Genomic DNA, 27373 nt, shown 5'->3' with positions numbered 1-27373 from the left:
TTAGTGGGGTTTACTTAGCAAAACTGGGTATTTAACTTTGCCCACCGTTTTATTTGGCAACAAGATCTGCAGGCTCTTGTGAATTATTAGATTTGCTAGCGTTCAATCAGGTTGCAGGGTGTCCAGGTTGAAGTATCATCCATGCCGTTAAAAGTCATTGTTTTTAGCGCTTACAGTAGCTGCCACATGGACTGCATATAGGCAATTTTCCCCCCCTCCACTGCCTGGCTCTGCTCTATCTGACCAGACACTCGTAGGCTGAACCACCGAGGGAGCAGGCAGAGAACTGGCTCCTGCCCTTGCTTCCCCCCAGGATGGCACTGTGCACCAGCTGGAAAAGCAAAGCCAGCACTGTCTGCAGTCAGGTCCACAGGCAGCTGGTGAGTCTGCTCAAGAAACAGATTTCCTTCCCCTCCAGAAGACCTACGGCCAACACTAAGTTATTCTGCACATGGGATAATCATTCAGAAAAAGTACACTGTTTTAACATGCTCCTTATCCAATAATGTTGATCTGTTTGTGCCAATTCTTGGTACTTTGGCAGCAGTGGGAGATGAAAAATATGAAGGACACGGGATATGAGAACTTCCACTAAGAGGGGAAAAAAAATCGTTTTTTTCTCTTGGATTAAAGTTTAAGTGTTATCAATTTCATGGTTAAGGTTGTGGTTGTTCTTCTCATCTCTGCAGCCTGCTCTGATTTACAGGTCAGGTAAGCCATTTAATAGAGATTTATAGAAGGTCAGACCTCCCTCCAGGAACTCTCTGTGTGCCCTCCTTTGCCTCTCCATGTCAAACATTACTCTTCTGACAGGGTGAAGACAGCACGCGACCCCCAACTCTAGGCTCCCCTGGCTGAGACCGCTTCTTTCTGGCTCATCAAAAGAGTGTGTGGCCCGGTTTCATGTCCTCCCCGCCCCGTGACCCCAGCGAGGCAGCTGCACGCCCTCTCCCATGACACAACTGCACCTACAAACCTGTCTGAAAAGCGCGCTTTCCCTAGGGCAGCGGAACACTTTCTCGCAGGGGGTGCTCCTAGCCTTCGCCCAGTTGAGGTCCTCCACGTCCTCTTCTGATCGGGGGCACCTTCTCTACCTACCGACTTACAAGCTGGCGGGACCGGGGCACCCTCCTACAACGCAGCACCTCCTCCCTGGCCGCCCCCTCACCGAGCCCGTGCCTGGGGGGGGCCACCCCCAAAACGTCACCGTCCCTCAACTCCCACCCAGCGTCCTACCTGGCATCGACTGTGCTGCCGCCTCAGGGGTGGTGGCGGGGGCGGCGGGGGGCTGCTGCTGGCTGGAGCTGACCTCAGGCTCGGCGCTCACCGAGGGCGAGCCGGCTGCCTCGCCGCCCGGGGCCAGCTGCGGGGCGGGCGGGAGGGTCTCCTCAGTGGCCGGCGGCTCCTCCTGACCGGGCAGCTGCAGGGCTGAGAGGGGGATGCTGATGGGTTTGCCGGCGGTGACGGTGGCGTTGGAGCTGGTGGCTGGCACCTGGAGGGCGGCCGCGGGGCCACCGCCCGCCCCCCGTGCCGGGGAGGCCAGGGGTCCCCGGGGGGGCCGCTGCGTGGCCAGCCGGGGCAGGCCGGGGGGGGAGGCGGAGAGACGCTGCGGGTCCGGATCGGGGCCCGCGGCGGGCTGGGGCTGGGGCAGGGCCCTGGCAGGGCCCAGGCAGGAGGGCCCGGCCTGGGCCTGCGGCTTGGGCTTGGACATCTGCGTCAGGGCCAGGGCGGGCCCGTCGGCGCCGGCCGTCAGCTCGGCGTTGGCCACGATGTAGTAGTCCTCGGGGAGCTCCTGCTTGATCTTCTTGAGGAGGACCTCGCCGCCACCCTCGTCGGCGGGCTGGGCCTGGGCCGGGGTGGGCAGGCTGGCGGCCGGCCGCTTGCGGGGGCCGGCGGGGGCCCGGTGGGGGTGCGGCTCGAAGTCGCTGTCCTCGTCGGTGACGGAGGACTCGCAGACCATGTCGAAGAGGGTGGCCTCATCCTCGTACTCCTCCACGGGCTCGCCCAGCTCCGACGGCTCGCTGCAGTAGGAGAAGTCGCAGGAGTCGCGCGTGCGGGTGCAGTCCAGCTTGGCCTTCCCTGGCCGGCCCGGGTAGCGCTCCAGGGGGCTGGCCTGCGCCTCTGAGGGCACCCCCAGCATGCTGGGGCTGTCCGAGTTGAAGCTGCGGCTGTCCTGGAAGCAGACGCGCTCCTGGGAGCCGGCCCGGCAAGTGGCGGCCAGGGGCCAGTGGTAGGCGTGGCCGGCGCTACAGCCCCACATGGCCGTCAGGTTGCCGTGGGCCCCCTCGGAGAGCAGGTGCTTGAGGTTGGGGATGAGGCTGCAGATGGTCCCATGGCTGTGGGCCCAGCTGACCAGCTTGGAGAGGTTTTCGGAGGAGGTGTGAAGGCAGTCCTCCATGGTAGGGGACCGACCGTGCCTCACCACCGGGAAGTCAGCTGAAGACGCCGTTCAGATCACGGGGGCCCGGCGCTCACGGTCGCGCGTTGCCAAGCTCATGCTTGCTGCTCGCCTGCAAACAGAGAGCAAAACCCCGCTCTTCAGCACTCCCAAAGCAAGACCGCGTTTGCACAGGCAAATGAAACATTTGTAAGCGCAGCTAAGCCCGTCTCCCTCTCATCTCGTGCGCTCCAAAACGTGTTTCTCAAAGCAGCGCCTGCTTTTGAGCCGCCTCATTCCTCGTTCTGCCTGCAAAAAATCTGCCTTTAAACCCGGGGGAAGGAGTATCCCTGCAATACACAGCTAAAACAAGTTAAAATGGCTTTTTAAACAAGCCAGTTTAGTATCAGTGGCAATGGGATTTGAAGCTTGAATCTCTGACAAAATGCAAATGTAGCCCAAAAGATGGTGATTGCGTCTTCATACCTGGGAAATTAAAATTAAATAAAGTCTTAAAACACAAAATTCATCTTGAACAGCAGGGCAGCAATCAAGCACCAACTCAGACACACCCTCTCCCCCTGATGAAACTTCATAACGTTTTATATCATTTATGCAGGTTTCTCAAATCTATCAAATATCTCCTTTTCAACTGAATTTGACAGGCATCAAAATGAAGGCCAGAAACTTTAGTTTTCAATACAAGGACAAAACAAAGAAGTTCACCCTTCTCTGTGCTATACTGACAGTCACCAGTTGATCAAAGGCTTAAGACAGGCTTAGAAGTTTAAGGGACCTGCAAGGTTTAAGTCATAACCTTCCTTAAATGCTGAGAGTTTTGCTTTTTTGTCATATTGTCTATTTTCCTAGATCTAAATCATGATTCTGTTCAAGACAAACACTTGCCATTTTCATCAGAACTATTTAGAAATTTGCAGCACAAGGCGTGGACCTCTGGGGCCAAAGCCATGAATCCTACAATATTTCAGGTCAAACATAAAAATACAAAACCTATCATGTTCATCTTTTGCTGCCAGAAACTGCTTGCTGCCCATGTTGTACAGCTACTTTTCAGGCAAGATCTCATCTCACACAAGACTGCAAGCCCTCAACTTCTCAGGACTTCCGCGCTAGGACTTTCCAGGAGACCTTGCAGTTGTTTCTCAGATCTGCATTTCTTTTATCACCATAAAAAAGACAATGAAACATGATGCAGGAGATGCTTCATTCATTTAAGTGAATAGCAGGGAAAAGAAGGAAAAAAAAAAAGTAAATTTAAAGAGTAACCATTCTTTCAGTAACAAAGAAGAGCAAGGAATTGTAACATAACTCAGCTAAAAATACTGAAATTGTTTACAGTAAACTTCTTGGACTGAGGCTTTCTTTTTTGATGTCAAAATTCAACAATCTGAGTAGTAAGCTTCTGATGGTATGTAAGCATGGCTATAAGGTATGTCTGGAATTAATGGCATGGGGCTTGGTCACTGCTTGACAAACATCAGGGCACTGCTGGGGCTGGGGGCCAAACAGCTGGGGCAGCCCCAACCCCAGGCATTGGGCACTAGACTGACATACCCAGGCTCAGCTGAAATGGGGCTCCTGGGCCATGGGCAGGGGATGGGTGGGGGTCCCAGGGCAGGCTGGGCAGTGCTATTAAAGCCCATGGGTGCCCTCAGGGCCCTGACAAAAAATTAAGGTTGCAGTGGGAATGCTCATATGTATATGCCTGTCGGCCTCTTGTATCAGCTCTAAATCAGGAGGTTGTTCACAGGAACACCTGCTGTTAAAAATTATTTTTTAACTTTTATTTTGCTTATAATGTTCTGTATTTCACACACTTACAGATTTAAGCTGCAGTCAATGCCCATTTACCTATTACCCAGGCATTTCATTACTTAACTACTGCAATAACAATATTTTTTTTTTTTACCACAACCAGATGAGATATAGTTAGTCAAATGTCTGCACAATCTTAGAGCGATGATCGCACTGAGAAAAACGGCAGAAACCAGTTTTCACACAGTCCCACTGCTAGTACAGTGGACCCCTCAGTAGTCCATTTCTGAGGTGGGAAATTATTACCCCCTACTGTAAAGATCCTCAAGGACTGTGGCTGAAATAGATCAAAGTCAAATGTGAAGCTCTAGCTGACTTCAACAGGTCCAGGTAACTCGGACCCCAGGGGTCTGTAAGAAAGTCAGTACTTCACAGATGGACCCCAACACATAGCCCTCACCCAGGGTCCTCACTATTATTAATACAGAACTGGACAGTCTCTCTTTCTTTCCACTATTGTCTTACTTTTAAAAATGAAGGTTATTTGAGTTGCTGGAGAAGATCAGTAACATAAGAGCTCAAACAACTCAAAATGTCATGGTTGCTGGGCACAGGCTGGGCTAAGAATGTTTTGAGGTTACTGCTCAGCTAAATTAATAGAGATTAAATGTACATTTATATTCCTCTAACGATATCCATGGTTCCTATCTTGCCAGCTGTTACCTGCTAGAGGTCACTTTTTCAAACAAGGGATCACATCTCAATACAATTTCAATTTGGTAAATATATTTTTTAAATTATTAATCAACTAAGTGGAACTTTTTTCATTAAAATAATGAAGGGATACCAGAGAAACTGCAGCACTGCCAGATGATAGCAAAGCCTGAGCATGTCTCTTTGTGTACACCTGGTAACAGAGAAGTCACCTCTGGTGACCTTCTCAGACAGCTAAAAGTAACTGGGAACTTCTGCTCATTTCTGCAGGCCTGTTTGGAGGGTCTCCCTAACGTTCTCCCTCCTGTGCTTTGTGAACATGACCTGCAAGACTTGAAGCTCCCGTTGTTCCCATCTCACTTCTATTTTTACACAGGCAGAAAAACCCTTTACATTTTTCCCACCTGAAATGCAGCATTCATGCCAATGTTACACCTTATTTTGTTCCCTGTCCTCTTCTACACAAGCATTTTTAGATGCAAAATGAACTGCGTTGTGGCTCGAAAAGACAGCTAAACAGTGGCTAACTGGCCCGGGAGAATGCTTTCCCTAAAATCAGCACACATTACTACCTGCCTACTCAGTTGCTCTTCAAAGTCGCCTGCCAGCTAGCTGCAGATAACCATGTTTGCTCTGTGCCAAGGGAAGCAGGGAGGCTGGGTTTCAATGGTTTTGCAGCCTGCATATCCCTGCCCACCCACTTTCATTCACCAGGCAAAGGGTTACCTGTGCAAACCAAAACTGGAAACAGAATGGACAAGTACTGCCTACGATTCCCTCCATGAGGCTTGCCATGGGTCTTTCCTCCCCACCCAGGCACTGTGCCTCACTGGTGCCATCAAGAATGGACCCAGCATGGGAATTTCTAGATATTTTGCAAACTTCTAGGTATTTTTCCAACATCTTTGAAATTAAACATGACATGGAGGGAAGTCCTGGATAATGGATGACCAGGAAGAAGCACATCATTAGGAAACACAGGTAAAATAGCGTAAGATACAAGCTTGGGTTTGCAGTGGCTCAAGCCATGGTGCATGCACAGAGAACAACTGCTACAATAACTCAAATTCCAGCTTCTATTATTGCCCACACAAAACCCCAGCAATGGTACAGACCTCACAGCCTCACCCGTAACACAAAGCTCCTTGCATGACCAGTGCCTCTGTACAGTATAATAAATGCAGTAGGTCCTCTCCTTGCAAGCCTTTTAGGCACTGGAGAAGAATCCCCTTTTCAAACATACAGCTTTTAAACACCTAAAAGTTGTTTGCTATATTTTGTGATTTGTTTTAAACCTTTTAAAGATACACTGTTAACCTGGACAGGGGTCAAAACCCCCAGGGCATCCACATTGCTGCTGACTGGTATATTCAAAGAAATGGACTCACAACGCACCCCGCCACAGAAGAAACACCAAGTGATTGGAGGAGTAACACTATACTCACATACAGCAAGGAGCACAATCTGGAAAGTGAACAGGGGAAAGGAGGGAGAGATATAGTCAGGGCTATAGTCCGAAGCTACATCAGTGCAAACCTGTTGGAAAGCATGGAACTGCTCAGCTGCTGCACGACCAGAGATGTATCTCGGGAGGATAGAAAGCCCAGTTTGGCTGAAGAACCATTTTCCCCTCAGGCAAATAAGATCAGGTCAACTGTCACAGTGTAGATGGTTTGTGCAGGGCTGAAAGTCCAAAGACATCAGTTATTCAGAAACAATGCGTCTTCGGTTCTCCAACTGCAGCAGAAGTTGACAAGGGCACTTTGGCAGGGAGGGACTCAGCCTGTAGAAAGTACAGCAAATCCATCATAATCTACCCGGTTTCCTGAAGAGGGACTTTGCCTGCTCAGTCAGACAGCATGCTCCTGGCTGCCAGTCTGCTCTTGTTTGCTAAATCAAATTTTAAAGATTATATAAGTCCTTCATTCAGACTGGCAAGATTTGATAAGATGACTCATGCTTAATAACCTGCTAATATGTATACTCTGAAATCATACAGTAGCTGGCAAAAACAAGCTACATCTTCAGTGTGAATAACACTGGTATTTTAGCTGCATTACAGATGGTAAAGCTATAACCTTCCACAGCACTTTTCTGCAGTTCAGAGCTTAGCAGTATCTAATTCAGAATGAAGCATGTCTAGGTGCTGGAAATTCACTGCAGCTATCTGGACCCTAAACTAAGAATCTGATTTTATGGCTTGTTTAGCTTTTACGACCTCATTTACAACATGTCGCTGTAGTGACTAATGTGTACAGAATGCTATGCCAGAAAGCCTTATTGTTGCAAAACCATTCCTTGAGAATTGTTAACGCATTAACTGGAACATCATTTGATTTGGGAAAGGGAATATTTTCTGTATCCAGAACCAGGGCTTTGCCATAGGAGATCTACTTGGAGACCAAAGGGTAATGAAAAATAGCAACCTCTGAAGAGTATCCCTCTTCCATGTTCTAGGATGGGACTTGGCTTAGCTAGTTTCATGCAGACAAAATTCTTCCTAATTTTGCACACAGCAGTAGGAACAGGCCCTTTGTTATGACCAGAGAAGAAGCACTGACAGCAGGCAAGTCCCAGGAGCAACAGCAGTTGGTAGCTGTGGCCACCATGAACCCCTCCCTTTATCCCATGCAGAGAATGAACAAACACCAGTGGGGACCAAAGACCTGGCTACCTCAATTACCTCTCCTTCTTTGCCTCCTTGTGCATCAGAGTGTCGCAGTGGAGTTTTGCTTAGGACCTCGTGGGAGGTTTTTCAGGACAAACGGGGAAGTCAGTGATGTGGCTCCCCCATAAAGGAGGCAGCAGAGGTGAGGATGCAGTGAAGGAGCTGAATGCAAAAAAATGGGATGAAGCAGAGGCGTGCAGTGGGAAGTGGGTGTCCTCCAGCAGCATCTGCACACCGAAACGTGCGTTTGGTGGACCTACAGCTCAGGGAGAGTGATGGGTGCATTTTGTTGTAAAGAAGGCAAGAAACCTTTTTGGGATCCTGTCCTCTCACAGACTCACAGGCAGTCAGCAATGGATTTCCTTCCCAGGGTAATGTTAGACAAGTCGACACAGCATAACTTGCATCACACAAATGTATGTTTGAAATTCTATTACCACTACTAATTATCAGCATTTCAGGAACTTCCACGCTGATCAAATCAATGGAACAGTATAGCCATGGCTACATTAACCAACTCTGGGGACATGATCCCAAGGCTGATGCTACTGTAAGTTTTCTAAAAACCCAAGATTCTCAAGTAAGATTACAATGCAAAAATTACTTTTGTTAATAATAAAAAGTAATCTTTCTAACCTCACAGCTGTATAAAAAATAAAATCTGAATCCTAAAACATTAAAAGACAGGTGTAAAAACCCTTGCATTTAGTCATTTTACATAGCATGAATTTCAAACCATTCTTACAGCAGCTGAAACATGACTTCTAAGTGCTTTTATGGAGAAGCAATGTTTTATCAGCTTTTACACTCAGAGGTCTGAAACTCTCGTGTGTTGGGCTCTGCTTTCTCATACTAGCAAAAGAAGCTCAGAATGTTTTACATCCTCTTTGCTTTCAGCCTCTCTGTCCTGGCCAAACATACTGGGCTGTTACTACATCAACATCTGAAGGGGAAGCACTGCTTCATTTTGAGGATCTTTTTCATACTTAGAAGTAAGGAAACACAATTACTACCTAACAGATTGAGAGCACTGTGAATTAAAGGTTTGGCCACCATGTTTAAGTATCTATGTGTGTAAGCGTAAGTATCTATCTCATTCAAGATTTTAGCCAATGGACAATATTAGGGCTTCTTTTATTATTAGCAGTTCTTAAGCCAAATGCTTAACATTGCTAAAGGACTGAAGTCAACAACAGCAGAAATCCAAGTGTCCATTCATCAGAGAAGGCAGAGCAGTACTGTGGTCCCCAAAAGGTCCTGCTGCAGTCCCACAGCCTCCACTAGCTATCAATCCAGGATTGCAGGCAGTATTTCTCCTTCCCAAAGTAAGAGGCTGAAGCAGACTCAGCAGGAGCTGATGTCTCCCCCAGATAACGCTCTCCAAATGCCAGAGGCATCAGGCATGCAACAGAGCACCCAAAATCATGCCACTGCTAATTACCTTCCTTGCTATCTCCTATGGGGGTCTGCTACTAACAGTGGAGTTAAAGCACAGCCTCCTTGCCCTGGTGTTTTGATTTCTTCAATGATACCGCTAAGGATGTCATCAACTTGTCAAAGGACTGAGATGGACAACCACTCATTCAAAACAGGCCAGCAAACTGGAAGGGCTGGGAACAAGTCAGTGCATTTTCTCTGATTTTTTACTTCAGACGTACAAAACTTCTATGTCAACTCAAATACTACTGAATTTATTTTCTGCTTGAAAGAAAGACTATGAGACAAGAAGAAGCAGAGAGGGAAAGAAAGAAAGCATGTAGAAAATAATGACATCTTATAGGCAAGGTATGAATCAACTAGGTCTTCCACTTCGCTGTGGGGGAAAGAGGCAGACCTCCATCTCTGACACAAACTGTACATGGCTCCCTTCAGTTACAAAAACATGTTTTTAATTGAATGCCTCTCCAGGAAACAAAAGGGTATAAATTACAGAGGAAACACTCACAAATTCTGGCAAGTTCTGCAAGCCTGTGAGATAGTTTGGCAATGTATCCTTAAACTAGAGGATAATTCCTCCAGCTATGCTCATTCGTCACTGTTTCCTTGTCACTTTTGTACAGTCTCCAGGTGGTGTCTTCAAGCGACAAACAACCTCTCACCTTAACAATATCACTATTTCCAAATTATGTGAGCTTATACTATTTGTTCATGGTTTTAGCTCTGTGAGAACTGATTTAGAAATAAATAGGGATGTACGGTAGGAACAACCCAAAATCTTCATGCTAATTTTCCACCTCCACAATTCTAGGCTCATCCCAAATTTTGTATCGATTCAGTCATTTATGTGTAGCAAGTACCTTCACTTTTGTGTGTCTCAGAGCCTCTGTGCTTCTATCTTGGGCTTTCTGAAGCCAGTAGGAGCTCTGCTATTGAATAAGCAGGACAGGGTTTCACCCACAATGAACCACAATTACCATTCCTATCACCAAGGAGCAGCACCAAGAATGCTTTCCTGAGATGGGGGTGCAGGGGGAAGTAGGAAGAAAAAATAACCACACATCTCTCTAGGCAAGTAGTGCTGGTCTCCATTCAGAAAAATCTCACGGTTGTCTGTCACACTTGGTGCACAAGACCGCAGCTCCTCCTCAGCTGATGGTTAGTCTTGAGGGAAGACGCTCTCCCTGCCAAATGTGGCATGCCTTCAACTGCAGCCATCATCACAGCAAGCCAGAGGAAAGCAGCAAAACCTGTTTGCTGATGCAACTACTTCAGCTGGCTGAGAAAGAAAAGGATTTGGCAGGGACAGTGTTTGGGGGTTTCCTTGCCTTTTCACAAAGAAGACTGCCACAGGACTATGAGCCTCCCAAGAGCCTGCCTCATTCACAAAATTAAATGATCCATCCATTGACAGCAGAACAGACTGAGGAAGAGTTTGGGGGCTCGATCCTTAATCCAAATGTAACGCTACAAGCACCACTGCTTCTAATTTTGTTTTTTTTCCTCAGTGCCCACTAAACAGGAGCTACATGAGCCTTGCTCTTGCACAGCATGGCTGAAGGCTCATAAAGGGACCAAAAGAGCACCAAGAGGAGAAGCAGGTGAAAAGGGAGCAGCACAGATGGTGCAGCAAATCTGAGCGATCTAAGCAGGATCTTGTCACCTAAGAAACTCTTCTCATCCAAACACCAATGTCTCAGTTTAAGCTTCCTGAAACTGACCTGTTGTCACTCCATTCCTCCCAGCTCACTGTGACTCTCCTGATAACTGCTCACACTGTTAAGTCCTTATCATGAGTCCTCCACCACGCCACTCCCTGTGCTGGTGCTTCCTACTCCTGAGCTTCAGTCCTCAGGAACATAGGCCTGATTTGTTTGTCTTCGTTTGAAGTAAGTAGGATCATCAGAGAATGGTACAGAAATGCATGGGACTGCTTCCTCTTGCTGAGGAAGGATCTTCCTTCCAAGGAACGTGTCAGAAAGGACAGTGAGCTTTCCACAGTTCATGAATGTATCTGCAAAGTTACTGAGCACCTCCAGCTCCAGAGAAGTCAAAGCACTTGGCAGTGCTACACTTCATTTTTTTGACCTTGCGTCATCCTTGCATATCCCATAAAGGACATGTTCTGCCATGGTCTTCCCAGAAGCTCCGTAGCACTAAGGTAATCCTGTAAAATATTAACTCTCCACATTGCTTACAACTGAGCTGAACCCAGACAAGATTTGAGGATTTTGAAAGCACTGAATAGTGTAAACATAGTTACAGTGCTTGAATAGCATAAACATGGAAGACGGAGAAATCCTGCTTGTTCAATTCAGCATTTAGCAACTGCACCCCTGAAACTTTCTCTCAAAGCCTCAATGAAATATAACTAATTCTGTTAACACAGACACTTCTCACTGTGGTCTGCAGTGAAGACCTGAGGGATGAAATGGACTCTGCTCTGGCTTGAAAGCTGTGTTTCTTCAGGCTGACAAATGAAAGCGAATTTTAGCACTAGCAGTTCTGTGGACTTACAGAGTTTTAGATGAACTATCGGATGACCACTGTCTGTCCCCAGGTTAGCAGCACAGGCTGAAGGTGACTGCAGGGACCTAACATGGAAATAATTTCCCCCTCTACTTACAGTCCGTGAGCTGCATTCAGATTCAGTGTTTCACATCACCAACATGCAATGCTGGGCAGTATTTGTGGCTGCTTGCGTCACTGGTGAAATCTAGCTCGCCTGTCTCATCTCTGTGCAGTCACTATCTCTGCCTAAGCACTCCAGTTCAAGTTGCATCTCCATGTCAGAAATCAATGAACAAGCACCCCCTTGCAAAACAGTTTGGGGCTTGTTGGAGGGTTTTTTTTGCATATATATGGACCACTGAATGAACATAACTGTGTGCTCAGTGCACATATGTGGATTTATTTCTGGCTATACCTTAAATTCCAAGTCTGAGAGGGAAAAAGAGTAGAAATAAACTTTCAAGTCTTCATCGTGTCACCAACCAGTTTTCAGAAGGTTGTTCCCATATAGCAATTTTTGATGCACTTTTAAATATGGCAGTTTTCATGGAGGGAAAACACAATCAGTTTTAAATGTCCTCGAACTGAAGCCACAAGTCAAGTCCTGCATTACTGAACTGCTAAAGCATCAGACTCCTCCTGCAGCTAGGATGAATCTAGCCCTGCCTCACCTCTCTTTGAGCTACTAACAAATTTACATTTACATTTCAGAATGCTGCCTGCTGCAGTGGCCAAATAAATACAAGATCTAACACACATATGTGTTAGGAATGCTTCTATATAGAATAGAAGTTTCAAAATAAAAATACACCAGCTGGACCAGCTCAAATCCTGCTTTTAAAAACATAAATGCTCCATCATCCTAGAAGAAACAATGATTTACTCAACTGTTCGCTCCCGCATTCGTTCCTACAATGGTGGAAAGTTCTCCAGAGCAAAAGCAAGGAGAGAACAAAAATTTTCAGTTGCACTCATGGCTTTCTCTGCTAGCAACAGTGGAGAAGATGTAGCAAGAATGACGATCAGGCCAGAATCCATCCTGGATATAAACCCATGGAAAGCTGTGCAACTACCACTTGTTTCAATTTGGCTCTACCTTCCTTTGAGGTTGTAATGGGTCTGACACTGAACTTTTCCACACCTTCAAACCCAATCTGTCCTTTTCATAAAGTGTCTTTCTACAACAAAGTCAAAATGAAGGATTCCAGCTCTGACATTTTATTGCTGCACTGTTGATCATTCCTTGAATACAGGTAGGACCACTGCTGCACAGAAAGAAACAGCTGTTGTGATGCGGCCAAACTATCCACCATCAAATTTGCTTAGGAAAGCTTGATCTAATACCCACCGAGGTGAAGACTCCATTGAGCTCAGTGGTCACTGAAGCAGGCCCAAATGTCTATTTATGAGTTTGGACTTGCCCAAGGAATAATGTCACTGCAGACACTTCCCTGGATGGGTGAATTTTGATCTCCCTTCTTTGGGGAGCCAGAACTGATTCAAATATGCCTCTACCCTCATATAATTCTTGTATCATTAACTCTGACAAATGGCATTTTTTAGCTGAGTCACCAGTCTTTTGATCCCTGTAGCAAGCCAGATTCTTTTGCTTTGAGTTCACATCTTGCCTACCAAAATTTAATATAAAAAATGAAAACAAAACAAAAACCAGCAGGACAAGTGATTTACCATACTCTGGCTCCAACAACATTTGCTGAGGAATTCAGCATGAGTGCGTAACCCCACATATATCAGTGCCTGCTCATGGGTTTTTCTCTAAAGCTCCTTCCAGAGCTTTTCAAGCCATGTGTAAATATACAGGCTGTGCTCAAACACAGCTGTAAAGGTGTGTTACAGCTCTGGAAAACAGCCTTTTTGGAGCTGTTTGGTTTTGAGTCCAGGCTCAGATTTTACCCAGGAATTTCCCACTGTTCACAAGAGCCCAAAGCCACCCCGTAGCCCTGAGAGTAAGGCTGAAGGGTAGTATGGGGGTCAAGCCTCCAGGAAACAAGAGTAAGACCTCGTGCTCCGTTTCTCTCAATCCAGCCTCTCCTTAAGTGCTAGAAACTCTTACCTCCACTTTTAACGACTGCAAGCTGTGCTTCATAGAGGAGCTGGCATCCTCACGCAGAGCAAGCTATGGGGGGGTGACAACAGCAACACTGCTTTCCAGAACTGGGTCTTGCAATAACCAAGGAGGCACTCTCAGGTACCTCTAGTACTCGATGCGGAGCCTCTGGGATAAAAGGTGCTCTGGGGAGGAGGCAGAAATGACAGTGACAGGGAACTCTGCATTCAGCCAACACCTTAATAATTAAACAGCTCTGCTGAAACAGTGCCAGGGTAAAGACCCGGTATTCACAGCACCTCCACGAGCCTGGTCAATATAACTGTTGACAGCAACGTCAGCGTAAATATGATGGTGACATCAGCGTACACCACTATACCATGCAACCAATGGGACAGCTCAGAGGAGTACTTGAGAAGATGCCTGTGCATTAGGATTAGTAAAACACGGCAGGGAGTTTTAACTGTAGCCTCCAGTCAATCTTGGCCATCTCTCATATTTTACTAGCGAAGGACATTTTTAAAGACTGAACACATTTTCTGGTAAATAATTTCTGAAAAGTGTATCAACAATAAGATTTTAAAGTGCTACCAGGGAGCTTATGTATCGTGGCTTGGTTATTTTGTGTTATTTATGAAAATTTGTTCCAAAATTGCATCTTTCTTCACATCATTTCTCAGGATGATCTGAATATAAAACCGCACTCTATCAAAGATGCTAGCATTTGCCTCACCTTGCAGTTCACAATCCTTCTTTAATGGAGAAATTGCACCACATGTTTGGAAAAATCTTTAAAATACATGATTTCCTGAGTTTACAATGAAGTGTGTAGCCTCTCTAATTTTAGAATTACAATGAGGAGAATGAAACACCACAGCCTGAAGGCAAGATGTTTTCCCTGGCCTTTCATTTTCTTAGAAATTGTATTAAGAGAAAGTCTGCATGTAATTTACTAAAAAGAAAACAGGAATATTAAAGTTGTCTTGCACACAAATTATGAAGACCAAACTCTCCCATATTCTTGGTGGAAAACCAATGCCTTCAGTTCCAGCCCAGACAACGTAACGATACTGTGCTATTCCTCACAAGCAAATGCAAGCAGCTTCTGTTGATGACTTTACTGTGCCATATTTGGTTTGTGTTTTTTATTTGTAGGATTTCTCTCACTTCAGGACTTTTCTAAGCAAAGGGAAATTGGAATAGTGTAGCTATGGTAATACTGAAAACATTCATTATTTGGCTAAACAGTGCCAGTGAAACCACACTATTAACCATCCACACAAATCAAGAGGGGTGTTTTCTGTAGAAAATCAGAACAATCACAGGAACTCAGCATTTCTGCATGAGGATGAAATTCCACTTTCTACACTAGAATGTAAGGGTTTAGGTTTTCCCTTTTTTTTTTAAACACAGAGATGGTTTGGGATGTTAAATGATCTTCCAAGGGCTTAATTCTCAGCAAGAAAAACATTCTGAAACTGTCTTTACAATGCACTTTTTGAAGTATCAACAATTATCCTTATCATTAAACTATTGGTATCAGACTGAGGTCCTGCCCTGCAGTTGCTTTTTAAAATCTACAAAAAAAAAAAAAAAGAAAACAAAACTTGGAGAAAAGAGTTGCAAGAAAGAACAGACTTGAAAAAATACAAGAAACATAAAGACAGCAGATTATTCCTTGAACAGGCTTGTATCCAACTATGCATAACAGATCCCATGCAGCTGAGTCCCTAATAAAGTTCCTAGACAAGACTTTGACATGATATGGAAAAAACAGTTATATGAAAGCTGCCCTAGAGATGAGCCAGTAAAAGCAAGGATTTTTATTCAAATGTAAGCCAGTCAGAAATCCTGTAGTCAACAGCCAGTGGAAGAAAAAATTAGAAATGCTGCACCCAACTATGTGCCAATTTTTCTATTATCCCTGGAAACATTTCTAGCTGTGTGCCTCTAACATACTATAATTGATCAATTCAGATTATCCTAAAATTTAAACCAAGGTTTAAAACAGATGACATTTTAAGATTACTGAGATGGGTTCCCTGAAAGTGCCCAAAGAGATCGAAGCCTCATGATGCTGTACTTACATTGGTAGGAGTTGGTGGCAACTCCACAGGGCAAGCAGCCTGACCCGCTGTTGCTCTTGATGGAGAAAGCAGGGAGGGAGCCACAGTGAGACGCAGAGATCTCGGGGACAGAGATTGACCTAGGCCAAAACAGCTAAATTTGTGTTCTCAAGCAAGCACAGTTGTTACTAACATCAGTGCAAGATTTGGCATGTACAACATGGAGATTTAGGGATGGAGCATGATTAAGAAACAGAGAGAAAACCCAGAATATTCATGTTTTACATATAGAGGCACTGGCGGCTGGCACACAAAAGACGACTTTGGAAGAGGAGGCAAGAGTCCTCACTTATTTCCTCTTGGAGATTCAAAACCAGAAATGTGGCTTTTGGACAACTGGAGTTCAGAACAACATGCTACTTACACTGCTGAATGTTTGGTAGAGCAAATGAAAGTAAGACAATATATCATGCAACCAGTTAAAGGGAAGGGGGTATGTAAGAAAACCCATTAAATTATTGATACATATATTGTTACATTGTTGCATTAAAGTCTGTTCTTGCTGTTCTTCATTAGTACTGGATCTATTGCACAAAATAGATGAGGAAATTCCTTCCAAAATTACCCATTTCCTCTCATACTGGTTCATTTCATTATTAGAGTGAGAAATGGCCCTAGACGAAATGCATGCTAGTTAAAATCAGCTGAATAAAAGTAATTACAAGCAGGATAGTAATTTATTTTAAGGTACATGATTCAAAAGCACACCACTAACCTCCTTCAAGAAATGCATCCAGATAAACTTCTTAGCCTCTCCAAAGATAACAGAAAAAAACACTTTAAAAATATAAATCTTTCCATCTGTGGTACTCCAGACTTTCTCTTCTCTTGCCAATTAAAAGACAGACAATAAACCAAAATATTTCTTAAAACACAGTAGGTTTCAGAGATACCAGAAGATATTTTACAATATCAACTTGACAGTGTTTCCAACAAATTCTTTCTTGTGGTTGCACTTATTCCAGCCTTTGAATAGAGTTAGTAGAAAATATACAGCCACTGCCCATTCAAAAAAAAAGAAACCTTTATCCCATAAATATAAGCTGAAGTGTCATACCCTATAGTCATTCCAGGGACATTGATACCAACATCTAATTTCTTCTAACTCTCTCCAGATATGAATAACCTATTAGCAATTAATGACAAACACTGGAAAACATGGCAGGAATAACTGAAGATCACAGTCTAGGTAAAACAGAGCTTTCTAACATACGTAATTACTAATCCAATTTTTGTAAACATTTTCTGCAAGGACATGCACATATTAGATACCTACTCATCCAACTGTGTCATGGAGTGTATTTACCTTTGAAGTCAGTGAGGTCTCTTACACATAATGGTTTATGCAGATTCAGCAGACACCTGGACATGTCTTGTATGGAGGAATAAAGCAGAACCTAGAAGGGCTATTTTGGAATTATACTGAGGAATGACACAGGCTCTTATTTAGAAATTAGAAACCAAACAAAAAGGAGAAAGGGTGAGAAAGAACATGCTGACATTAATACAGGGGCTCAGTGTATTGAACTGCCCTGACCAGCCTTCTTGAATTTCTGCTGATGTTCTTCCAAAAGGACTTCTTTGGACAGCTTCATCTCCTCTTCTCTCAGAAAAAGTGGCTCCAGTCAGAGCTGCTGATTATTTACTACTTCAGTGAGTCCAAAACAGCAAAAAAAAGTCTGTATTGTATATTCTTGTATTAATGCCTTGCACCATTTTTGAGGTGTCTGCAAACATGGCTGGCTTCTTCCAATCGCAAACCGTTACCAGTGAGGTAGAGTTGGTGGAGGGAGCACTGAAAGCTACTACCACCAAACACAGCAGTGATGTTGTTGGTACCCCTCTCTGGATAACACCTATTCTGACTTTGCCAAGGCAAGATGTCCTTTCACCCAGCTGCAAATTGCAACATCCATATTCAGTGCTGCAGCAACCTGAGAAAGAAGCCAGAGGGACAATTCCTGCCTGCCTTACACCAGATCTAAGCCTTGAGCTGATTTTCACCCCTGCTTTGCACTGACAGCATTTCACCTTCACCTCCATGCATCTCAAGAGCCACTGTGCCATGTCAAGGCAGGAGAAAACAAGATCCACCAGATTTGAAGGGCAGTCCCTGTCTTCCACCCCCCACACCTCCAGCTGCCCAACTGCAAGTAAAAACATGCATGCTGGCACCAAAGAGAAGGATGGGAGCACAGATTGAGTATTATCACTGAAATCACTGCAAAAGTGACAGTGGCCTGCTATGTTCAGCTTCCTAACCCTACTGATGCTGCCAGTTCAGTCTAAGGTTTCAATAGCATTTGTCTACTGAGATTACATTGAAGGGTCAGAGCGAGCTGGCACCTCCATCTGGAGTCCTGTTACATGTACAAAGCCAACAACAATGCTGCAAACCAGCCCTTAGCAAAGCAGCCCCCTGCGTGGGGACTTTGCTGGTGTGCCAAATGGAAGGGCACATTTCACTGACTGCTGCAGGGGCACAACACACCCCTGTCCCGGCTAGACAAAAGGTTGGAAGGAATTTCTGACCCACACTTTCCTGTAGCAATAGAAAAGGTAATGCTGCCACTCAACAGATGAACACAGGTAGTCTTGCAGGACAGAAATACATGTTTTTCCTTATGTCGTCTACAATACGACAAGCTGATCTCTCTGCAATCACCTTTTGAAATTTAACCATTTCGCTGGAGTGGAAACGGAAGTGCTGAAATGCTGCTTCAGATGGAGCACAAACGCCAGCACTTCTGTAACCATGCCTGTCTGTAACCAGATTACAACAGCCAACCTCCATGAAAACAATGGCACTGGAACAAGGCACTCAAAGGCTTTACGAAACACAGAGGACACCTCAGAAGTTTGAGCATCCCAAATTATATTTGCAAAGGGCAAGCTCCATATTACCAGCTTCATAAAGCCCAGCAGCAGCAGGAGATAAAACTGCACAGCTCTGTTCTCCCTTTAAACATCTTTTGTGTCACTACTCTTAGATCAGTTAAAAATACAAAGTACGGTCTTCAGTTTGGCCCTCAGAGGAGCAGCCACCTTTGTTAAAATCAGGTTTCATTTCAAGCTGCACCAACATCACACTACAGTGCAGTCTAACCCTACGGTTGCTAAAGCAAGCAAAACACTAAGGGATGTCAGGGGAAATTTAACATACTTACTGTCTGCCAGATTGGAACAAATGGACCTAGGAATACTTCTAAAACATACGAAAAAAAATAAAGCCTTGCAGAGCATTTTAAAAGGCTTGTGTTTAGAATAGCTGTGCAGCATGAGAATAAATCTGCCAAAGACAAAAAGGCAAGAAATTAAAATCTCTTGGCTGTACACTTTTGAAAGACGACAGATAGGGAAAGGGCAGTCAAAAGATTTCTCTCTCTGCAGCACAGCTGTGCAAGTTAAACATTTCATAGCTAAGAGTGCTGTGTTTGGTAACTAGCCATTAAAAAAAAGTTATTTAAAGGTAAGGCTTCTGGTTGCTCGCATTTGGAGTCCAATCCAATGGATAGAGCAAGAAGGGTGGGGTGGGGCAGGGGGAAGGAGAGCAGGATCCGGTACAAATACATCATTTGGCAGGCAGTATTGGTTCTGTGCCAGCAACTAGAAGGGACACTTGAGCCAACCCTGTGAAGACACAACACATGCAGAAGAAACGCTCTCTCCCATTGCCCTCCAATGCATGGAGACGATTCAGGCCAGTGGCAAGGGGTGAGAGAGGGAGACAGCACCAGGGACTACCTCGCCACTAAGCAGGCAGTGCTCGGTGAGACTGACCTGCTCACCTGGGCGGCTGCAAACGTGGGGTGTTCATCACTGGAACACGGTGCAGATCTGAACCACAGCGACAGCTGCGCAAAATCCGATGTTGGGCTCAGCTAGAGTGGAATCCTTCAGGGCTCCCTGCTTTGGTGTCGTTCTGTATTTATTAGTTTCATGCTTTAAAAACAACCAGCTCACTTCTGCTACCTATGGAATATTTTTAATTCCAGTAATGTACAGTGTCTTTGACACCAGCAGTTAACATTAGGAAAAGACTGACTGTAGAAATGAATGTCAGCAAAAAGCCCCCCCAAACCAAAACACGCATATATTTTAAACAAACGTCCATGAAGAACACAAGTGGTAATGTTATCACTGGACTAAACTGTTCAGTGAAACAGAGCAACACTGTCACCTGCCTCTGCTTTAAGAACTGCTTCCACAGAATGTTAAAGACCAACTTTAACAATTACTATTGAGAAATTCACTCTTTACCCAACTGTCTAACTCAAATACTCACTGCCAGTTTCAGCAAGGCTCACATATGCCTGTAGCTTTCTTAATCCCTCCTCATAGCATCTGACTGCCCCAACAATACTTGTAGATCTACCGTTAGGCAGAAAGCCACAGAGAAATACGTGAGATGTCTAGGCCTGTGCAGAGGGACTGGTGGAAGGTAAGGTGAAGGTTTCATGCCTGGCTCAACTTCATCAGCTCCATGCAGCCCCTGCACCTTCACGGCACACGCTGCTGCCATGCATGTCACAGCCAAGTGGGATTCCCAGTTGCCAGTCATATGCCAGATCCTGAGCGATGCACACAGTAAGGGCAGTCACTTCATTTTCCTTGCACCTCCTCCCTTCACGCCACACTAAGCTCCTTTATCACTACAGGTGCAAGATGTATCTCACTAGTGCGATAGTCTGCAGAGACTTGAAATGGGGTGGGGGGGGCAGATTTTGGTCAGGGTGGAGCAGCGTCTGCCCTCTGTGCCAAGCAGCAGAGATGGAGCAGTTGGGAGCGCTCTTGGTGAGCAGTGCATGCACAGACGCCTGTAAATTTAAATTCTCAATGCTTGTAAATCTTCTCAAACCACCCTTACCACAGAAAATCAAGGATTGCCCTTTATGGCAGTTTCTAGACAACCTTCTCTATTAATGGTTTAGAAGAAGCTGGCAACGAGACAGGCCACAGGTTTCATTTACAGCAGCAAAAGTTCCTGAAAAACTGCTCTCCCCAGCAGACTGCAACTTCCCACTCCCAGCCCACTCAATCTCCAGCATGCACTGCAGAGGCCTTTATGAACACAAAACAAGCCAGAATAAAACAGGATTTTGTCAGAACAAACACTGTGTCTTGCCCCAGGGTATGCACAGTCATTCTGTCTGTCTGCCCAGGTTACTCCGTGCTCCCCTAGCATAACAAGCAAATGCATCCCATAAGGAAGAGCAACAAAACTTTCCCTTTCTGTCAGCAAAATGCAGGCACATTGCTTTGCACAGACAAGCCTGGTGGCTTGCATGCTGCAGGTGCAGTGGAGCGCACGAGGTGCACATGCACCACACACAGCAAGCTGCATTTCCTGATGAGCATCAGGCAGCACCAGAAAGCTCTTCCATTCCCCATTTTTTGTCTTTCTGCTGCGTAGCTGTAGTCCCTTTCCCCTCAAGGTATCACTGGCTAAGGTACCATCCCCAAAAGACATTGTTGAATGTTGTTCCCTCCTTACCAGAAAAACCTATTGTTTTGACCCTGTCTGTGGGGAAAGGTATTTTGTGTCTCACTTCTACCACACTCCCAGCCCTTCCTGATGTGAGAGACAACAAAGCAACAGGCGCAGGTTACTGCTAAACTGGCAGGACAGCTCATGGAGCTGTCCAGGTGCAGGTTGGTTTGCAACTGTTCATTCACGTCTTCCCTCCTTTATCCCTTGTTATTGCATGTGTGTCCTCCACAACACAGCTCAGCAGCATGAACCCAGTGGAGCTCATCCTGCTCCTGACCTTGGGCATCACCTGGCAGCCAGCTGTGGTGGCTCAGGCGCTCATTGAGATCACAAACCATTCCTGAACCTTTTTTCTTGAGCGCTTCTCCCCTCCACCTGGAGATGTGCAGGTGTCATCAGGGCTGCAGCACATGACACCCCTCAGGGGAGCCATGCATTTACCAAAACACATTGCTCATTATTGTTGCCCACCTCTGTAGCTGACTGAGCCTCTTGCACACACTTACCCCTCAAAAGAAGTAATTTTCGCATGACTTTGGAGAAGGACCTAACTGTTCTCGGTGGTGCAGGTGAGAGAGTAGAGGTTATTCTCCCCATTTTGTGCCCCTCTGACCTGTTAGACCACCTGACCCGCAGCTGCCCTTCCTCAGGGATAGGATCACTGGTTTTGCGCTCTGGAAACAACTCTGATTTTGGAGCGATGGGGTGGCAGCAGCAAACAGGCTGGTTTGCTTTAATTATAAACCTGACACTACTGTGTTAGCTGAAAATCCAGCCATATGATTAGGAAAAAACCCTAAGAAACAGAGGTCTTGTTCTTGCATCCAGCCTTGGGGAAGGTGGTCTGTTGAAACAGAAACCTTTCCAAACTCCAGGCCATGCAGCAGGATTGCACAGCTCGAGCCCAACACTGCGACACCCTTCTTTCACCCTCAAGCTCATCCCTTCGCAGGCAGGAAGGAAAATCACTGCAGCTGTCAGCACTCTCGGGAAGAGCAAGGCAACCGCGGCTCATCGCCCCAGAGGTGTTTCTCGTCCTGGAGCACAGTCAGGAGCTCAGTGGTCTCTGACTGCGCACAATGCGCTTTAGCAACAAAATACCCTTTAGCCAGGTCTCCCTGACTCAGTTTCTCCTTCTGTAAAATGGGAGCCACGTTTCTCTAGTGCAAAGGGTAGCATGCTGTGGACAGCCCAAGTGGCCCTCCTTGGGATCTTCAGGGGCAGCTGGATTGAGAGCAGACAGGATGAAGGCAGACTATTGCTGACCGCACCATTTCAGAGGGAACTGTAGTCTCCTACCTAGTGAATCTGATTCAAAACTTGGTTTTCCCTTCAGATATTTATGCCAAAATACCCTAAGTTCTTTCTGGAAGCAGCTGTTCTCAGTTATGTGGCTTTTGAGGCAAACTCAACGTGAGAGTCCTACCTCATGTCCCACCTGAACAGCACCGAGGAACGTAACCACCAGCTTATCTGGTGCACCAGGTAGTTTCTTTCATCAGTTTATTTCCTACTTGAACAGCTGGAAACCTCCCTGCATTTCTTGTGTTGTTTTCTTCCTTCTCTCATTCTCCGTCTAAGGATATTACTGACATCTGTCTCTTCAGAGCACTCAGGCAAAGTGCCTTCTCAAAACTTGAGACTTTCTTCCCCTTCACAGTATATTCTGATACTGAACTATCCCCAAACTGTCTGCCTGCAGTCTCCTACCCTCAGAGCACAGGAATATCGGTTTCTTACAACAGTTGATCATAACTGCTGCTTTTCACTGTCTTGAGTTAAAACACTGGGACCACTGCACACTAGCAGGCAACTACTAATGCAAATCCTGATTTTTAATGACCGAACTACAGCCTTAGCAGAGGAAGCAAATTACCCAGAAAAGCACTAGCAAAGTAGTTGTTCATAAAATAAAAGCTTTTCTGAGGCAACTCTTGTACAGAAAGTCCAGACAGCACCAGCTTACGCCTTCCACATGCAGACATGGTATCTGATACCAGGCAGATGGTGGTAGTATCAGGTGTCTGCTGTACACTTCTATCAGATACAATAAATAATACAGAACTAATGCAAAATATCAGTTTCATTCTGTTCCTACTTACTTGAGACTGCACTGCATGCATTACCTTATCTCTAGCTGAATGCAACACATCTGCCCAAACCCATCACTGAAGACTGAATTAAATTTCCTTGGCAGTAATATTATTATATATGCAGCATGTTTATCTAGTGCTGTCTTTTCTATTTTCTATCTTAAGTGTCTTGAAAATGTAAAAGCAATTCAATTTGCCGCCTACTCAAATACCTTCTACCAAACAATCTAATGGGTCAAACCATGTGAAAAATTGTAATGCTGTCTTCTTCTGTCAGCCCCCTGAAACCAGCAAAAAAACCCCACACACAACAAAACCAAGCCATTGTTTCTCAAATAGCATGTCATATCAGCAGAAGTTTTACTTCTATATCCTTCTGATTTTCTTATAGTATAATTACAAATACAGCAGAAGTGATACACTTCTATTATTTTTGAGAAAGAGTCTTGCACAGGCAGAGCATGATTAAAAGTAGTGCAGCACTTAAATGCTACCAGATAGGACCGCTCTTGTGCAACAGTCATGAGGGAAAACTGCTAGACCCCTGACGGCTGTGAGTGTCTTTCAAAGGAGTCATTAAATAGAGAGGAAAGGTGAATGAAGCAGATGAAAATGACCTATACGACTTACTTTACTTGACCTTCAATAAAGCTTCAACAAGATACCTCATGCCTTAGAGAGCAGGTATTAATTCATGTAAAAGCGGTATGAAATGGCAACAGCAGACTTTCCCACTGCATGAGAAGGACCTTGCTGGCAGAGGGCTCTGGCATTAAGTGATGGGGGCCTGGGTCCAACTGTCCCAGTTGCTGGCTGGCTGGGAGGAGGCTTTTACACCAGGCAGTGCTGCAGACCTCTGCTTAACCCAGCCCCAGAAGCATATTTCCTGGGACATCAGCCCTGGACAAAAAGCCCATGCAAGACTGCAGGAAACTCACCACACCTCCAAACCGTGCACTCTGCAAGATGGACACCCTCCACAAAACCCAGAGGAATAGCAGGTTCATCCACACAAAAGCCCTGGTCCCTCTGCGCAGCCAGGATGTCCCCACTTACTGCCCTCCCCAAGGCTACCAAAGGCTGCCTTAATTTGACAGGAAGATCTGTACAGCACCGACAAGGCAACCAGGTGTGTCCTTCAAGCCTTCCTACTGACTTGCCAACCCAGTCCCAAAACCCTGACAATGGCATCTGTGGGGGTCAGGGCAAAACTGCATTTGAGCAAAGACTCCAGCTCCCTCCTCCACAGGGGAGTCTCAAAAGCCACACGCAGATGCTCCTCCATCTCCTCACCGAGAGGCACAAGGAAGTCCCTCCTGATGAATGACCTGGAGCAGAAAAGGGAATATGCACTGGCGAACCCAGTTTCTTCTGAAAAGCTGCAGTCTGCCAAAAAAAAACAAGAGAGGGAAAAAAAGACTGTCAACTCCCTTGGAACATGTGAATGAAGATCACTGCCCAGTGGCCATCAGCAGCGGAAAAAGGGGCATTTGATGAAAAGAATGGAGATGATATAATATTGCAAATTTACCCTAGCTGTGCCAGTGGGAACAAGAAAACCTGTCTCCCAACACTGCACAGCGTAGACAAGTAGTGGAATTCGCCAGGTGGAGGCAGCCAAGGAAAGACACCAAACAGCTGGGTCTAGATACGTTCACTCAGACTTTCCACTTTTTAATTGTGCTAGGACAGTGGTAGTGCATCAGTACTATTGAAGTAGAACACAGAGCAATCTGCTCTGCTCTCATCCTGTTAAAAAGCATATTCCTCGTGCCCAGTGTGAATCTCTCAGCCATGGGCAGGGCCCCAACATCAGGGTAGGGCCACAAGAGCAACTGCTGCAATGAGGAAAATCATCATCTTCCACTGAAGGAGAAAGAGCGACTTCTCCTCCACAAGAAAAATAAATCACTGAGCTCAAAGGGCAAGCCCTGAAATTTTAAAGTACACATACACATGCTGGATTCATACCTCGTTGTTTCATAAAACCTGCTGAAGTGGTTCCAGGTTTTTACTTCCCCCATCTTAATCTTCACAGTATTATCCGATGTAAATACTTCTGCACCGGTTAAATGGTCTGTAAACTAAGCTAATCAAACACAGCTGAACAGTTTAATCAGTATCTAGGAGGTCAGCAGAGGTGAAGACAGTTTTAGAGATGCCTGACTGGAAAGAGGTCACTTAGCTTTACAGAGTTAACTATCCAACAAGAAAGTATTGAATGTTAACACACACATGCAAAAAATTAAATTGCAATGGTTAATAGTGCATATCTTTGCTATATGGCTCCAAGCCGCTATTTCTCCTTGACTCCTGGCTAGACCAAAGCAAATTTTAACCATCTTTATGAGACTGTTCAAATGCATACAGCAAACACAGTGCATTAAAGCAGATGCAGCATATTGAAGAGAGCTCAATTAAAGTGTGGAATGTTTCTTGCAAATAAAGGGCCGGGTGGATAACCACCCTCCATATAAATTGCCTGATGCTTTATTCCAGTAATGCTCCTCTATCTTGCAGAGCTGTTCCAAAACACAATTTATTTATGATGCTCAGTATAATGTATTCTCTTGCAATCCAACAGAAATTGTAAATCCAAATTTACAAATGTTTAATTTTTTCTCTCTGCCAGACGGCCTGTTTTTTTCATGCATGTGAATGCATTACTAAGAAGGGCTGCTGTACATTTCCATACTGAAATCAGTCTCATTATTTCAGAATAGATTATCTAACCAGCCAAAAAAGCTAGCTGAAAGAAAAACGTATTCACAGACAATTTGGGCAAAAATACAGGGAAAAAAAAAACCATGGAACTTAATGATCTACTAAAATTTGCAAGCATTAACTGACTAGTGCTTCTGTTTCTGGGAGGATCACTCACCTGTGTTTTGCTGGATTGCACCATAATGTCTAATATGTTATAAGATTGAGACCTTAGGGTATTTACGGTAAGCAAGTAACCGTGACCAGGGTAAGGCAAGGGAAAAAAAAAATCTATATACTGTGGATTTATATATATTGCATATATAATTTTCTGGCTTTCTTCACTCACCCCCACAATAACTATCTTCTCTCCCTCAAATCAAGACAGATTTGTAAAATCTAAATGTCTGACCCAGCTCTCCTCAGACAAAAAATCTTTATCAGTCACTAGTATTTCAATCAAATCACACTGCCTGTTCAGCAAACACTCAGCACTGTGCCCAATTTTTAGGCTGATGCCAGGCATCAGGTCAGACAAAGTGGGTGGAGTCCTGCATTGCTTGTTTAATTCAGAATATTCAGATCAGTGAAATGAGCCATTTACAGGGTTCTTAGCTATATCCTGCTATGAAGTGAAGCTGTGTAGAGAAAACAGGATTTAACTGAAAGAGGTTTTTGACAAAAGTTATTTGCATGAGGGTTTTTTGCATGTCTTGACTTGGGGGCACAAGTTTTAAAACTGTAAGGAGAATCTACATTGAAATGTAACTTGAAATCTAGAAAATTTGGAAATTATCAACCTGCTGGTAGGTATTTAATGTTCATTCAATATAAAGACAACACTTCCTTTTAACTGGTTTAGTTCCACAACAGTTATCTGTGTTTTTGAAAATCAGAGATGGAAATGTTAAACCTGAATGGTTTAAAATTAAGTCATCAACACTCATCAAGTCTTCTAAAATTACTAGGATTCATACATCTGGCACAGACCATGCCAAGCACTTTACAGAACAGTTTCAATTGTAGTCTACTGGTGGCACAATAAACATTTGCCTCTTGGGTGCAAAAAATTTAATGCTGAGTCTGTGAGAGCTCAGTTTTTTAAAAGGCACCCCTGATTTTTTAGTTACAGATAATGAGGTTAAAATATACTTTAACTAAAAAAGAAAGAAAAAAAAAAAAAAAGCCAGACATGATTTTTCCCCTAACAGAGCTTAAAAAAAAACCAGTATGAAATCTAAATTTCAGACATGAAATACTCATTTTCCTAGTTAAACACAAAAAAAGAAGACTATAAAAAGCTTCCCATTACAATAAAATCTGAGCAGATATTTAACCTCACAGTGTAGTGTAGCATGACCTGGCATGACTATGGACTGCTATAGGGGGACAACGCACAGGATGGAGAA

At 44.8% G+C, this 27373-nt stretch overlaps 1 protein-coding gene across 3 annotated transcripts in view; it reads right to left on the bottom strand.

The window, feature by feature from the left end:
• Positions 1 to 27373, bottom strand: part of KIAA1958 (KIAA1958 ortholog) — a 67824-nt gene that overhangs the window by 33388 nt on the left and 7063 nt on the right. For 2 of the 3 annotated variants that reach the window (XR_011323282.1, XM_069776599.1), the window contains exon 2: positions 1237 to 2510. Coding sequence is in view for 2 of the 3 variants with exons in the window: in XM_069776599.1 (XP_069632700.1) it covers positions 1237 to 2398 (1162 nt within the window). In the remaining variant the exon portion in view is untranslated. Of the gene's footprint in view, positions 1 to 1236; positions 2511 to 13557; positions 13704 to 27373 lie in introns of those variants that run through there. The other variant, XM_069776600.1, reaches the window with a different exon arrangement.

Source organism: Haliaeetus albicilla, chromosome Z (genome assembly GCF_947461875.1).
Source record: "Haliaeetus albicilla chromosome Z, bHalAlb1.1, whole genome shotgun sequence".
In the NCBI taxonomy this organism is placed as follows: domain Eukaryota; kingdom Metazoa; phylum Chordata; class Aves; order Accipitriformes; family Accipitridae; genus Haliaeetus; species Haliaeetus albicilla.
This window is presented reverse-complemented; position numbering and strand designations above follow the sequence as displayed.